We start from the raw sequence: 15,724 nt of genomic DNA on the forward strand, positions 1-15,724 counted from the left end.
GAATAGATGGGTTCATTGCCAGTCCAAGCCAGTTCCAACAAAGCCCAGAGATGCTGTTGGCAGCGCATCAGGTTCAGCTGCACATCTCTTGGCACCCCTTCCTCCTCGGGGGGTCAAGCGAAAGGGAGATGCAGAGTGACGGACCGGACGTTTCCCGGGCTGCAAGGTCAAGCAGATGGCAGCGAAACAAACAGGTCAGACGCCTCAGATGAAATGGCTCAAATAAGAAAGCGCTGACCACACCGTCGGCTTGGAAAGAGCAGCTTCTGTTCAATCATTCAACCCCCCGTATCAAGTGCGACACTGTAAAACAAGCAGCCAAATGGCCAACAATGACTCTGCTGGAGCTGGAACAGCAGTGTTCGCTCAAACAAAGTGGATAATAACTTCCTCTTTCATTGGCAGCGGAGGCCATCATCAGGCAATTTCGCTTTATTCCTGACCAGCTTTAATTATCCTGCAATGAGGCCTGTCATAACCATTACATCATGTAGCAGAGCAGTGTAGCAATCCCAGGGGCAGCATCACAGGCTGAGCCAATGAACTCCCATCTGGTCGCGTAGATGTGACTGATGGCTGAACGGAGTGATTTCCTGCTATATGAATCTGCAGAAAGGAATTGAAGCTGCCGCGCTCGTGTGTGTGTCCAAGAAAATTGTGAAAATGTTGTTTCTAGACATTATGTTCAATGGTCGTATTCTCATCAACCCACACTCACAGGCTCGTTGCGCCAGGCCCCGAGCCCACCCAGCATATCTTGCGCAGTTTTAATGCCACACTGTTTTTCCAGTCCTTTCATTCCCCCCGCACTGCCGATGTTCCCCTCTCCTCCCCGGCACTTATTCTGCCACACGCAGAGCATTCCTCTCCTTGTTCAAACACTGCCTCCAGAAGTTCCTGCCCTTGTTAAAACACTCCCCTCTTCTTTCGCTTTCTTTCTTCTTTCTTTTCTTTTAATTTTCACTCCAACTCTGCATGCAGTGCTCCCACCTCTGGAATGCAGAGGCACTTTTTTTTCTCCAAATTCCCGGGGAGGAGAAAATGATGCATTGTCTGTCTGTCGCTGTTGTTGTCATCACGAACCAAGGGCAGCGAAATTGTTTTGAGGAGAAATTGATTGCGACTCGGTGTTGAAGTTGAGTTGATCATCTTACAGCTCTGTCATTTTGATGTCTTCTTTTTCCTCCTTTGTTTTCAGGCGTATAAAAAAAAGAAAATCTGCCAATAGACTTCATTTGTTCACAAGCAGGATTATAGCTTCAACTGAGGACACCAAGGGCATCTACTCTGTACTTTTCTGGGGATTTCTGTTTGTTTTTGCAACCTGGGGGGCGAGTTCATATTCTACAATTAAATACGTTTACATGGTGGTTGTTTGACAGCCTGATTCCAGTATTCTTGCCCTGACTATACTGAAAGAAATGTTAAGAAATATGTTTATTCACTGTGCTGCTGAGAGTGAGATGGTCTGTAGCAAATATGAAGTTACATCCAGCAGCTGCTAAGTTTAGCTTAGCATGAATACAGGAAATGGGGAAGCAGCTAGCCTGGTTGTGTCCAAAGGAAACTATTTAATCTGTAAACTACTAATTGTTGTTTTTTTCACTTTGGGGTTTTGTTCACTAGCTGTTTCCCCCTGTTTCCAGTTTCTATGCTAAGCTAAGCTAATCATCTCCTTTAGCATACAAATATGAGAGTGGTATGAATCTTCTGACCTAACTGTAGGAATTCATTTAAAACCATTTCCCAAAATGTCAAACTATTCCTTTATTTTTTATTTCTCATCAAAAGCTACATTAAAAAGAGACAGCGGATATTGGTGTCTATATGATGCCTTACTGTGGGGAATATAAAGATGTTTTTACCCTTTCTTCAACAAAATATACCAGTGTGTGCACCAGAGTTAAATATAAAGCTTTGCCTGAATAAAATATACTCTGTTTTCTAATTTGAATAAGGAACTATGTGATCAAAGACTAAGTAAACAAGAATCTGACAAAGCATTCAGTATCAGCTTTCCAGTGGAAACCTTTTTTTGCTTCTCAGCCCTTGAAACTTTATCACAGGTTTGTTTCCTTTGAAGAATTTTACTGAAAGAGATGAGTCCAGCATTTCATGAGAAAAGAGCAAATCTCTGAGACAAACAACATCAAGAGAATTTTGACTAAAGATTTCTTACTCAATGCCTGCTTACTAACTTTTTTTCCTGGAGCTTTAAACTGGTTTTGTTTTGTCCTTCAACTGTTGTATGTGACTGAAGTTCTTTGATCATGTGACGACGAATACAGCCAACTCTCCGACACCCGAGCAAACTCTTTTCTTGCTGATGAAGGCCATGAGATATGGATGAGATTAAGCAGAGTGTCAAACTACTTCCCAAGTCAAGAATGAACTTTGGCTGAGTCCTTCTAGCTGAGGCCTGGGTTCGATTCCAACCCATGGCCCTTTGCTACATGTTGTCCCTGTCAAATAAAGGCAAATAAACCCATAAACATACTTTAAAAACTAGAACTTTGGTGCTCAAAACTTACATTTGTATAACAGGAATATTTTCTCCAATCATCTTGGGATCCCTTGGACCCCAGGCTAGGAACCATTGACCTATGCAATAGACACATTTCAGTCAGGACTTAGTATCTCTCAACCAGATTTGTATATCTGGCTTTATAGTATTAAAAATGGACATATCTTTGTGGTGGTACTCTAAAACCCTGTCTACGACACTGGTTTACACAAGTCTGGGAATTTTCTAGCATCTCAGGCAGAATAAATGACACAAGAAAAAGTCTCTGTGTGCGAAACAAACGCACTTATCTCAACTCATTACTTGGAATTTTTTCATTTGTTGTTCTAAAAACACGATTTTAAGGCTCAAAGGGGATTAACTTGCTACGACAGATAACTCTACATTGTAGCAGAGCTATTATCGTTCTATATCTATACAATTATGGCAGCGGAGCAGCAAACTATCATTACTGAAGAACGAGCTCTGTAACTGAGTAAGAATAGATGTTAGAAGACGCTTCACAAAGCAGATTGGGGAGAGTTTTAAAGATGTCACCACTGTAAAGGAAAATACCCCACAACACACATTTGTTTGAAGATGGATTATACTCAGTCAATTCTCCGTTCGCCTGACGTCCCTTTCCTCTAGTTTGAGATAAACACAAGGGGATTTTTACTGTTTTAGAGGCATTTCTTCTGGCGAATGACAAAACTATTACAGCAAAATGACTTTGTGTATCACAGATGCTGTTAGAGGGAGGAACAAAATATGCTTCTGAAAATCTGAATATCATTAATGAGAAGCTTAGCTGAGAAATACCCGCCCGCCCTTGAGAGCTTTATGCACCGAACGCTTTATGCACCGAAGACCTTGAGTTTGTTCAAGGAAATAAAAACCTTTTGTTGTCAAGTTCACCTCAGGATAGATGTTTAAAAATTAATAATAATGAAATACATTTTAAAGGCTTCTCTGGCAATCAGTATTTGAATCAGGTGACCTTTGCTGGTCTTTGTCCAGCCAGAAATAGACTGTAATTGATGTAGTCCCACTTTCAAGGGGAAAGGAATGACAGTGCGGCTGGAAAAAAAAGCAATCTGAGTCGAGTCAGTAGATCTAACTGTTTGAAGCTTTACGCATTATACAAGTTACACTAAGTGTTAGGATCTGTTTCATCCTGAGAGCTAGATAGTTTTTCACTTCTTTTACAAACTCTAGCATTTGAAGTGTCTGTAAGCAAATGTCAAAAAGAAGAGACATATTTGTGGTATGAAAAAAAAAACACAACCCTTATTACTGCTGCTCTGCTGCCATGCCAGTGGAAATACCGCTACTCTCTCTCTCTCTCTTTCTCTTTCTCTTTTTTTTCCATGGAAAGCTGGATTTGGGAAAGCCTTGCCTCTCTCCTCCTCCTCCAGCCTTCACATCCGGGTCAGTTGGGTTGGTTGGAGCTGGATGGTGCTTTCAGGTGACCCCGTAAACGTATAAACTTGGAAGTTTGGAAGTTGTAAACACATCTCCTTGATGCATTTCAATAATTTTGCCACTTAAGGTTCTTTTTTTTTGCAGTGTTATTTTAAAAATAAGCTTGCACAGAAATATGTCTAGTGCAGTTAGAGTTATATAATGAATGATAATGTAAATTTGTATTGAATAATTGAGTTAGTTTATTTGTTTAAATAAGGCTATACAAACTGAAAGGCACTTTAAAGTGGTGGAACTGCAAAAACAAACTTAAATAATTAAATAAAAACAATTTTCCCGATGATTAAATGACTGCAGGTGATGCAGTTAATTGTTGTGTACATTATATGGATATATGTCTCTACAAAGTTAATTAATCTGTTAGTTAGTCACACCAAAATAGTTATTTATCACACTACAATTAATTTGCAGCTAGATTACTGGCATACAATGCCAGGTAAGAGTCTAAATGTTTCCCAAGGTGTAGGTCCAACCTAATTGCCACATCATCTTTTGACCTTTTTTTAAAAAAAAAATATATATATATAAATATAATATATAATAATTAAAATATTTAACCCATAATGATTGTTAGTTGTTGAATTACTTCCATGCTCCCTCCTACCAATTCAACTTCACGCAAATCCTTCTGAATTTACTTCCTCACTGGGTCGTTTTTGTTTTTTGCATGAACGAACGTGTGACTTCCGATCTTGTAGACGGCCCCTGAAGGCAGCACAAGTTGAGCAGGCTCCTCGCGAAAGGCAGACAGATGATCCAGCTGCTGTGCGCGTGAGTGTGTGCGCTGACATGGATACAACTGGCGTCTACTCTTGAAACTGGACACATTACAGTGTTACGGTGACACCGGGGAAGGGGTGGGGGGGTTGCACTTCAAAAGAGCGACACAAACTTCTTCCACGGCCGCACTCATGTGATATTTTTACCCCCCTTGTATTTTTTGTTTTGGAGCCATGTCCAAGAGCCTGAAGAAGAGGAAGAACCACTGGACTAACAAAGTCCATGAGAGTGTCCTTTGCAGGAATGAGGAGGGGGAGCTGGGGCTGGAGTTGAAGGGCGGCGCAGAGAATGGACTGTTCCCGGTTATCGGCGAGCTTCTCCCGGGCAGAGCGGTGTGCCACAGCGGCAAACTCTGCCAGGATGAACTCCTGCTGGAAGTCAATGATACCCCGGTGGCTGGACTCACCACCAGGGACGTCCATGCTGTGGTCAAACACAGCAAAGACCCCGTCCGACTCAAGTGTGTCAAACAAGGTGAGGTTATGTTTTTTTTTTGCCCCGCAACTTTCCCGCATTTTGTAAAAAAAGACAAAAAAATCTCGGAAACCCGCTTTTTGACACACTTTTAGAGGGTTTGACAGCAGTGCTATTGTCTCCTAAAACTGATACTCTCTCCCTCTCTTTTTCCTCGGTGTTTTTCTAACAAACCGTGCGCACAAATGTAACTTTTTCTGGTGTTTTCTTGTTGTTACACGTCTCCTGTACCCAGATATGAACACTCTTTGCACAGTCGTTGTTGTATCAATATGTTTTACACGGGTTTTGGTTGTGTTGGCAGGGTCCCTGTTGCTATGTGTAGCCTTTTTTTAAGGGGGTGTGTTACATTTTGGGACAGTCAGAAAACACACACGCATTTACGTAGTACGCTTTCAGCCTTGTGTGTGACAACTTCTAACAAATATAATACAGTATTGATGCTGTTCTGTGTAATATTCCCAAATGTCATGCTGCCACAGGTCAAGATTACAGAACGTCCAGCAGCCTAAGTATAATACCACTGACATAAACATTGGATTAGATTAGATATTGGATAAGATTACATGAGATTGCACTTTACTGAATTTGTGCCAAACCAAGCCTGTTTCACACGCACAACAAAAATCAATATTACAAGCAAACTTGTCTTTTAAAGTCCATAAAAATCAATATTAAGTATCCCTGACACATACTTTATACATTTTACAATCACATATCTTATAATCGATGTGTATAGAGCTGAAACAGTCGATTAGTTGAGCAACAGAAAGTCTTCTGTGGTAGTTAAATGAATATTTTGGAGTTTTGGGACTGTTAATCAGCCAAATCAAGAAGTTTGTACCCGCCATCTTGGACATTTTTTGACATTTTATTGACCAAGCAATAAATCAGGAAGATATCTGACCATTAAAGTGGTTGTTAGTTGCTGCCCTGGATGCGTACACGTCTGTAATACTGTAAGGGTAATCTGTGGGGGTTATTTGTATCTGTGAGTTTGCGTCTTTTCTGGAAGAAAGAGAAAATTGCTCTACATTTGCTGTTTAACCTTTTGAATCACATATTTAATTCATTTTTTTTGCAAAGCAGACATTTAAGTATGCAATATTTATTATCCAATTTGTGCTACATTGAGTGGACTAAATTGGATTTGGAAGGGATATTGTATAAATATTAGAGCAAATCCCCAAAAGTCCCTATTTCAACATTATAGAGGTGTCATGAGAAATGAAAAATGCCATAAAGTTGGATAAGGTCACGATTATTGAATGCCACAGACACTGCAGAGAAGGGCCCTCAGGAATATTAGTTTTCTCCAGTGGGAAGTGCAGTGGATTGCCTAAGCGAGTCCTGTGGTTTCCACTGGAAGCACAACGGAGCCAAGACGGTGCTGTCCAAAGACTCCATAGCTGCTGGAGACATTTTTGAATTGCAACACACGCGCAGCAGCCGGGAACACCCATGTTGAAAAAGAGCACGACTCATGTAAACGTGCCCAACTCGCACCAACTCCAAACTTGTCAACTTTTTTTTCCCCCCCTCCTCGCTGCCGCCGGATCCGAAACTCTTATGTCACGGACACACTCCTCTGGCCGTCTGTGTCTTTGATCCTCGCAGCTAATGACACTGGGCGTCTTGCATTGTGAGCCGGGAGACGAGAGGATCTGTGGGCTCTCATTTTGGGGTGAAAAATCAGCAAAACCCTGTAAGAGGCTTTGGATCAAAGTCTTAGTGTGTGTGTATATGTGTGTGTGTGTGTGTGTGTGTGTGTGTGTGTGTGTGTGTGCGTTCAGCATCACACCAGGGATTTATTCAAAAGGCAACCAAGCCTATATCAAACTAATATGTTAGTTTTTTCCATGAAATATTCATATCCTCCAGTGATTGCTGAAGTGATTGATATTTTCCCGCCGCTCGCCTCGTGTTTGCTCCATCGGTTGTTTACAGTGTCAAGTTGTTTTTAATATGGTTGATATGCACATTAGGTAAATACTATGGAGGGGAAACACTGCAGAACACTGTGTTCAATAACAGATATTTTTCACTGTAACTCCTATAATCTGTTTCAATAGATCCCTTATTGAGGAGAGAGAGTCAATAAGCACAGTACAGAGAGTCCGGCCTGACACGTGTTTGTTGGTATCGGAGACACTTTTCTTGCATGATCTACAGAAGTGCTTCTAAAAACTTTATTTAAAATGCTCTGTATGACACATGGAAGCAGATACTGTAGATGTAGAAGCACAACTCTCCTGTTAGCTGGATGAGTGGGGCACATAGTGGGTGGGAATACAGTAACAGGTCCATTATTACTGCATAGACCTGTTTAACTTTGAGAATATTTGTCGGGCTGAAGTGATGCGTTGGTTTATAGATGAGTTAATCAAGACCAAATGAATTGGTAACTAGTTTGATAATCAATGAATCTCTATTTTCAGGCAAAAATGTGCTGCTTTTCTAACTCCTATATGGTATTAAACTGAATATCTTTAGGTTTTAGACAGATTTTCAGAGAAAAAACAAGAAATCTGTGAATCCTAAAGCACATTATTCACTATTTACCCATTTAATTAAGAAAATAATGAGTGAGAATCAGCTTTATTGGCCAAGTACGTGCAGTCATATAAAACAGAAGTAGACATACAGTTAAAAACAAGGACAACAAGGCTAAACAAAGACGGGTAAAAATAAACATGGAACTATTATATACCCATAGGAGAAAAAACAGGTGTATATATATATATATATATATATATATATATATATATAAAGTAACAATAGCCAGAGTCTTTCTGTAAATTGTAAACAATACAAATAATGCAAAGATTCAAAAGAATCATTAGCTGCAACCCTCTATGGCAGATAATGACTCTGACCCCAACAATCTTCAGGGTTTCACCGTGCAAAAATCTGATCCAGAGACAAAAGTGTGGTCAGAAATGTTTGCATTTGCAAATGCATTTACAGTCAGAAGGAGAACAGAAAGTGTTTTTCTGTCTATTTTACCTTTTATCAGCAGAGCTGTTTCTCCATTGTGCCTGTGCTTAATGTTGTTTTCACACTCTGTCTTTTAGATGGCCGACAAATCACTTAGGCAGGCGTCTCCAGATTTAGATAAACACTAGTTATTGTTACAAGAACTGCTAGGCTGTATTACTGTAAGCAGAAAAATGTTATTTCCTCATCCAGGGTCGGTTGTACTCGAAAATGTCTTTCTTTTTATAAGCACAAATATGATTAAAGGATTAAATAACACCCAGCAATAATAATAGGGTATAGTCTTTGAATCCTGAGCACTATTTGTCGACAGCAACAGCAGAAGTGTTCTTGAGTTTAGGTGAAGGTTTTGGTCAAACTCGGACGCTCTCAGTGAACGGCTGCTTGGTGTGAATTGATCCATTTGAGGACGTCATGCTCATTTCAAGACATTTCAAGATGTTTGAGCTTCCCTTTTGCATAACTTATCCTTTATTAACTTCATTAAGAGGAGCCACTTCAAATAGACAAACCGCCAGCAGTTAAACCTAACACCTTTTAAGATACTGGGTAACAATGGGCGAGCTAAGTCCCAATAAAGCAGTCATAAATTCTGCTCTGTTGTCCCCTCCTTCCGCCTCTAGCTAAGGAACGGGGTCACTGACCAGTTTACATGCAAGGTCGATCTCCAAAGGTTGTTCATGGCCTTTTTGAATAATACATCAAGTTCTCTTTCGCAGTGGTCCGCTGCTTCACTATTGTCACAACTGTAAAAGTGCTGTCCCGTTTTTCTTTTGGGAGATCTTGTCCGAATTGCCAACTTCGATTACGATCCTCTCTGTAATTAAAGAAGCCAGACCATGATTCACACTGTTTTTCTGCCATAGCGATCATAAACCGTGTTTACGCATTTAAGCGTGACTTTTCACATCTGAAATCCTAGGGCTGTATCCCCTTTTTACACTCAACAGTGAATTAGGTTTTATATTAGTCTCTGAGGCGAGGATTAGATTAGATTGCCACCAGCAATCAGGTCTGCCCAGTAGGACGTAATTAGGATCTCCACAAAACACTGATGGGTATATAAGAGAACATAGAGCTCAATTACATTCCCAGAGACACAGTGACTACTCATTAGAGCAATACATTATGGATAATGTAAGAAAAGAGCTGAGACTAATTCCTGTGGCTAATGCAGCTGCTGTAGATGTAATGCCGGTACAGGTCCAAGCTGGAATGTTAAACCCTCTCAGAGTGCTGACATACTTGATTTTAGACTTTGAATTTGTGAGTGCAAGATGGCCGTGCAGGAATTCACAGATTCTGCTGGATCGGTATGTGTGCTGTTACTGACCTTTTTAAGCAGATCAAGTTACATACAAGTGATTATAAAAGTCATTGTTTAAGCTTGCAGCTGCGGTTGTTGAGTCTTGGTTGGCCACTATCTCAGTTTTTAGTGCTACAGCGATGCTTGGCCTCATGTTTCCTTATATAATATTATCCATACAGGGAGCTTACAGATAATACGTTTTAGATAAAGAGAGCACTGGTATTGGATCAGGATTAAGTATTTGCAGATACCCTGAGGTGTCGGGAGTCGGTGTTGGGAGAGAAGAAGTCAGATTGGCGGATCTCTCGTATCCTGAGATGCTTCATTGTGCACACACTCAGAAATGAACAGTAGGGGTACTGTGTCAGGGTGGGAAGTAAGGTCAGCACCGACTCGGAACAAAATGACAACAGCAACGGTGGAGAGCCTTTGAGGAACGGATAAAGCTCATTGCTTCTGCTGCCGTTTCTGCATAGCAGCGGGGTCCAACCTTCACCAACGGAATGAAATGAAACCCCCTCATCTTTCCCCAGAATCAGCCTTGAAGACGGTCAAATGTCTTCTTCCTCTACGTAAAGGTCTCTATGTCATTCACCTTTGAAAAGCTTTTAATGTGAAGTGCAGGAAGAAGGTACATTAACAGCAACCTCACACAGCAGATGCAGTCCTGATATGACTCTAGGAGGGTGTTCAGATTTTGGAGCTTCGTTAAGATCAATAGGTTGATCACCAATAAGGAGTTGGGGACCCCCGGCACTATAGTAACCCCCTTGACTGCCGCCTTTATGTTTCTGCTGGACAAAATTGATGGGAATAGAATGATATATTATAGCAGCCAGGGATGATTCAACCCACATGTGCCGCTCAGTGGATATTCTTTTTAATCCTCCAGGTACACACAAAGCATGCTGACGAGTATGTTAACAATGCCACTTGCATCGCAGCCGCCCGCAAAATGGTAAAAAAAAAAAACGAGTATATCAGGAGCGTGACAAATCCAAACCCCTCTTAACTCAGTCTTACCTTGAATAATCTGCGTAGGGAGTAAAAATTCAAACTGTCGCTCTCTCAGCTATTCATAAATATTGCTGCCAAAGCATCAAGATAAATTACATCATATTCCCTGCTCCTTTCCCTCTCTCTCTCTCTCTCTCTCTCTCTCGCACTCACTGAAATGCCCCAGTTCAGCTTCCTATTTCAGCTCCAGTGAAGGATTAATGCAGCCAGCTATGGAGGCTGTCACAGCATCTTTCACTGCCACTACAGTGAGAAGCTCTTACTGTAGCCGTACTTCACTGTGGCTGCGAACTGTATGCTGATTGAGCCTCGCTGAGTGGTGTTGGGTGCAGGTAAGAGCAGACATTTCCAGGTCAGCCGAAGGCAATCACTGTGCTCGCCGGGTGCCCACTTAGTGTTAGCTGGTGTTGGGGAAAGTCATTACAGCAGCCTGAGCAGGGGGAGCTTTGGCAAGGCAGAAATGGCAGCCGTCTTGGCAGTACCTTTCTAGTTTTCAAAGGTTGTTTTTAGCTAACGGCATAGTTCTAGGGGTGGCAGTGTCAGTTGGTCTGAGTTGGACAGATTACCTTGAAATTATTACATTAAGTGTTTTTAGAGGATGGATCTGGTAATTCCCTGACTTTTTATCTATCGTGTCATGTTAGCGCGACAACATGATAACGTTTGAAATGTTACCGGCAAAAAAAAAGAGAAAGAAATGTATATACTTATATTTTTAAAATCATCCAGTAATTGTTCAAAGTTTATTCCTCACCTTGGAAACAGCAGCTGACAGAACAATCCCACTTCACCTACAAGGTGCTTTTAGTAGCTATTCTGGAGCTTTCAGTCATATCACATGATCATCAGCAAATTTGAGGACTTCTCCACGTTGGATTAAAAGTTGAGGCTCACAGTTCATTCTTGACTTAGAAATTGCTGTCAAGGGCGCCCGGTTAGCCTCAGTGGGTGGAGTTGCGACCCATGTACCAAGGGCAGATCCTTGCTGCAGCGCCCCAGGGTTCGAATCCGACCTGCGGCCTTTGCTGCGTGTATCCCCTCTCTCTCTGCCCCCCCTTCTCCGTCTTGTCTCCAGCTGTTCCTATCCAAATAAAGGCATAAAAAGCAAAAAAAAAGAAACCCTGCCAACAAAACACTCAAGATCCATTTAGTAGCTGTTCTGGAGCTTTTGTCAATAAATATATTTGCACTTTAATTTTTTTTAAAAGTGGTAGCTGCAAAGGTTACACTAGAGATTGCACATTGTATTTAAGTGATCTTTTTTTATTTGGTCAGCTCATGAAATGTGAATTCAGCAAACTACAGTGCAGTCATTTTCAGGTGTTTCTGAGATTAGATGGAGGTTGCAAAAGGATACTCAAAAGTATAGATTGTGTTGGGTCTTATGACCTTTATTTTATTTTTGTGTGGCTTATTGAATGCATAACAAATATCTCAAGCCATATATAAACCCAGTACCTCACAGATACCTGGTACTGTATGTAGGATACTTTTCATTGGTTCTCCATCAAGTTTTGCTGAGCTACTTGCTAAGTGGTTTTTCTGCAAAAAATCAGAGCTCCCTTGTAAGATTTAGACAGGCTTTATTGTTGACATTTCAACCAAAACTGGTCCGCCTCAAGTGTTTGCCTGAGGGTTTGATCAAAATGGGGCCAATAAAGCCTAAATCTATACATCTAAATCTAATTCTAATAAAAGAGCTGTGATTCCACCTCCCTGTTTTGCTCATAATACTCAGATCTTTGTATCCAGCTCCTGTCTCACTTGTGCACATGTTTCTTTGCCATCTCAATAAGATTTCTGTGCAGTGACTCTACCAACACAATCATTTGATTTAGGAAAATAACATCAACTATCACAATGTTTATTAAAATATTGCTCATGAAGAGATTGTTCTTGCTGTTCTAGCCCTGTTTTAATTCTGATTTAATCCTGTTTTTTCTATCTTATGCTGTCTTATTCTCCACTTGCAGCCAGACCAGGAATACTGTGCACGACCCCGGCCCTTGCATCATGATGTCTCAAGTCCTCTTTGAGCCTCCTATAGCAATACTGCTCATGCAACGGTTGAGTCACTGTCTTGTGAACTGCATGCTGTTAGGCTGGAAGCTGTGTTAGTGCAAATGTAGGAGAAAGTCATTTATATCAGCTGGTGTCATCTGAAACGGAAGAAGGTTAGGGTCAGCCGTTTTGTGTCCAAAGATGAACTTGTTTTGCAGACAGGAATCTTCACCATAAAAACCCACGCAACAAAGACACAATTCATAAAACAGCACCACACTAGCTATCCAGTACAGCTCAAGGGAAAACCAGTATGTTATGATACTATCAAGTCAATGGCGCGTGCCCGAGTAATGGAATGATTGATGTGAGAGATGATGAGTCTAGACTGGTCACTGGTCTGTTGGGGGTTTGAAAGATGGGACGGGGCAATCCCTGAGAAGTTGTGTTGAGTCAGACACACACTGTTGCGTGGGAGTGCGTTAATGATTCTCAGTACAGTCAGACCCATCTGTCTTCTTGTCAGGGTCCCATTGAGAGTGTTAAGTTGCACCAGCAAGTGTAACACAGAGAGTGTGATACACAGACAGACTCACACATACGCACACAAGGAGCCGCTATCCTGCAGTATGTGTGTATGTTTGTGTGTGTGTGTATCAGTGTGTCCCCGGGGCCTTTGCACCACTTACCACATGCTGTCCAATCATGCCTGACAGAGGTTTGGTGGAGAGATCCTGTTGTCGTTGCCTCTGTTACACTGTCTGACTGCCAGGCTCACCTCTGGGGACAGGTAATGATAAAGCACACACACACACAAGCTCTCTCTCACACACATACACACATACATATAACTACCTTCCCTCCTTGTCAACATCAGCCATCTGTTGTGGCAAGTGGAAGTATTCCAAGGACTGAGGAATGGAAAGGCTGCAAACTTTTGTGTGTGCGTGTGTAATATGTGTTTTTGTGTATTTCCGCCTCTGTGGCATTAAATTTACATTAACTGAATGCATCAAGTAATCAGTGGAGCAGTCTCTTTACTGAAAGTTAAGTGCCATCTTTCTCTTTAAACAGTGAGAGAGGGTGTAAGAAATCTTTATGACCTTCTCCATTATCTAGGTTCTATAAATGAATGGTGTCTGTAGCATAAAGACAGAGAACAGAAGGGAGCCCTTTACCTTTATATTCTAATAAATTATAGATGAATGAGAGGCAGTGTTTATACAGTTCCTGCTTTGGACTCTCTGTCCCACAAAGCAGTGAATTCTAATCCTCCCTTGTGTCTGCCCTTTATGCCTCTGCTTACGTGTATCTAAGTGAATGTACAGTATGTCATTCAGGTTGCTACTGAATGCTAGTAAAGCAAGAAGCTGTCAGTTGCTTTGTTCCTTTTAAAAAAAGCTTTTACAGCTTTTCGGATTGGACTTGCGAAAGCATGTCATATGCATGTGTGACCTTTTATGCCGTCTATTTGAATTTAAATACTGTTTCAGCTTAATTTAGGACTTTAGCGAACAATTATCAATTAATAAATCTTTTTAAATGTATTAATTAAAGAATAATTTTGTTCAGAAGAAGATCTAAAAAAATAGGTCAAATGACCCCTAGAGGTTACCACAACCCAAATTGTTGCCATAAAGGTGCTTCTTTTAAATAGATATGACACAGAGAAAGCAGCAAATCCTAACATTTGAAAAAAGCAGATTGATAGATTGATAGAAGTGGCAATGAATTTGATATTCGATTAATTAATTGCTTCCTTTATCAAACAACAAGACTCCGTCCACAGCCATGCTAGCCGTTCTATGAGGTAAGTGCTAAAATAAGCATGCTAATATGCTTATGTTGAGCAGATATAAGGTTTACCATTTTATTTTAGTGTGTTAGCATGCTAACATTTGCTAATTGGCACTAAACACAAGGTACAGCTGATGGGAATGTGATTAGTTTTGCAGGAATTTGGTCATAAATACAGATTTTGACCTGATGATGGAACTAGATGAAACGACAGAGGATCACAGAGTCATGAGGATGGGAATCATGACTGTCTGTGCCAAATTTCATGGTAATCCAGCCAATATGTTTTTAGATATTTCAGTCTTGTGGAGTCCTGGCACTGGCTTGGCTAATAACTGTTAGTGATGGGAATGTTAAGTGTTTTTTTTTACTTAATAAATGACAATAAATCAGTCAGTAGTACATTTTCTGTTCGGCTAATCCCTTCATCGACTAACTGTTCCAGCCCTGGGCAGATCTTTTGATTGCAAACATGTGTAATATTTTGTTATGTGACAATCTCTCCAGATGGCCCACCATATTTCACTCCAAATAACTTTGATCTAATGATTCTGGCATTCCTGGTGTGCTAAATGAAGGAGGATTTAACTTCATGTTTACAAGGATCAAACACACCTACAGTCTGTCTGAACAGCACTAATATTCACACGCTTGGCCTCGGTTAAAATATAAGCAGCAGGAAGAGTGCTTACCTGTGCAGATGTGGTGGGAGAGAGAGCCTGTATAGCTTGGTGATTGATAGGTGATTTTGGCAATACAACTGTTAAAGCTGCTTTTGCAGTTGGAAGCTGCGAATTTTAATAAATAAAAGACAAAGCCAATGTGAGACTCATCTGTTTACCACAGAGCTGAATCCACTGCATGTTTTTTTGTCACTGAGACTGAGACATACGCTGTCAGTGTTTGTATTTTAAACACTGGAGCGTACTGTATGTACACAGCTTCACCCTGAGTGACACCAGGGATGTGTTCTCTTACAGTAGCACTCATTTGTCATAACATGTTTCCCTGTAATGTTCTGTGTCAAGTCTCAATGACACCCCTTTTGTCCCAAAGATAAGTTGATTCTTCTCATCTTTGCAACAAATCAGCGCTGTCACCTTTTTTAGTCAGTTAGTTTTTTCTATTTTTCTTTGCATGTGGAGCAGTCTTGTTTTCAGCCTGCTCCGGGGGCCCTCCTCTTTATCAAAAACCGATCAAAGTCACAAAGAGGAATACTGCAGACCCAGCAGCCCCGTAGGCAGATGATGAAGCCAGTGTAAACACCAGGCTTGTGAAGTTGTGATGAATCACAAAGTGGCTATGGATTGCTGTTGTGCAACTTTCAAAATTTGATAGGTGCACCCCCCCCCCCCCCCCCC

The 15,724-nt window shown here is 41.0% G+C and overlaps 1 protein-coding gene across 1 annotated transcript; it reads left to right on the forward strand.

The window, feature by feature from the left end:
- The first annotated feature begins 4,801 nt into the window (after window positions 1-4,801).
- Window positions 4,802-8,367, forward strand: LOC118342202 (membrane-associated guanylate kinase, WW and PDZ domain-containing protein 2-like). The gene is made up of 2 exons (XM_035680685.1): window positions 4,802-5,247; window positions 8,317-8,367. The coding sequence occupies exons 1-2, from the start codon at window positions 4,942-4,944 to the stop codon at window positions 8,365-8,367; spliced, it is 357 nt and encodes a 118-aa protein (XP_035536578.1). The 5' UTR covers window positions 4,802-4,941.
- Window positions 8,368-15,724: the final 7,357 nt, after the last annotated feature.

Source organism: Morone saxatilis, unplaced genomic scaffold (assembly GCF_004916995.1).
Source record: "Morone saxatilis isolate NCDOM2014 unplaced genomic scaffold, NCSU_SB_2.0 Contig10, whole genome shotgun sequence".
NCBI lineage: Eukaryota > Metazoa > Chordata > Actinopteri > Moronidae > Morone > Morone saxatilis.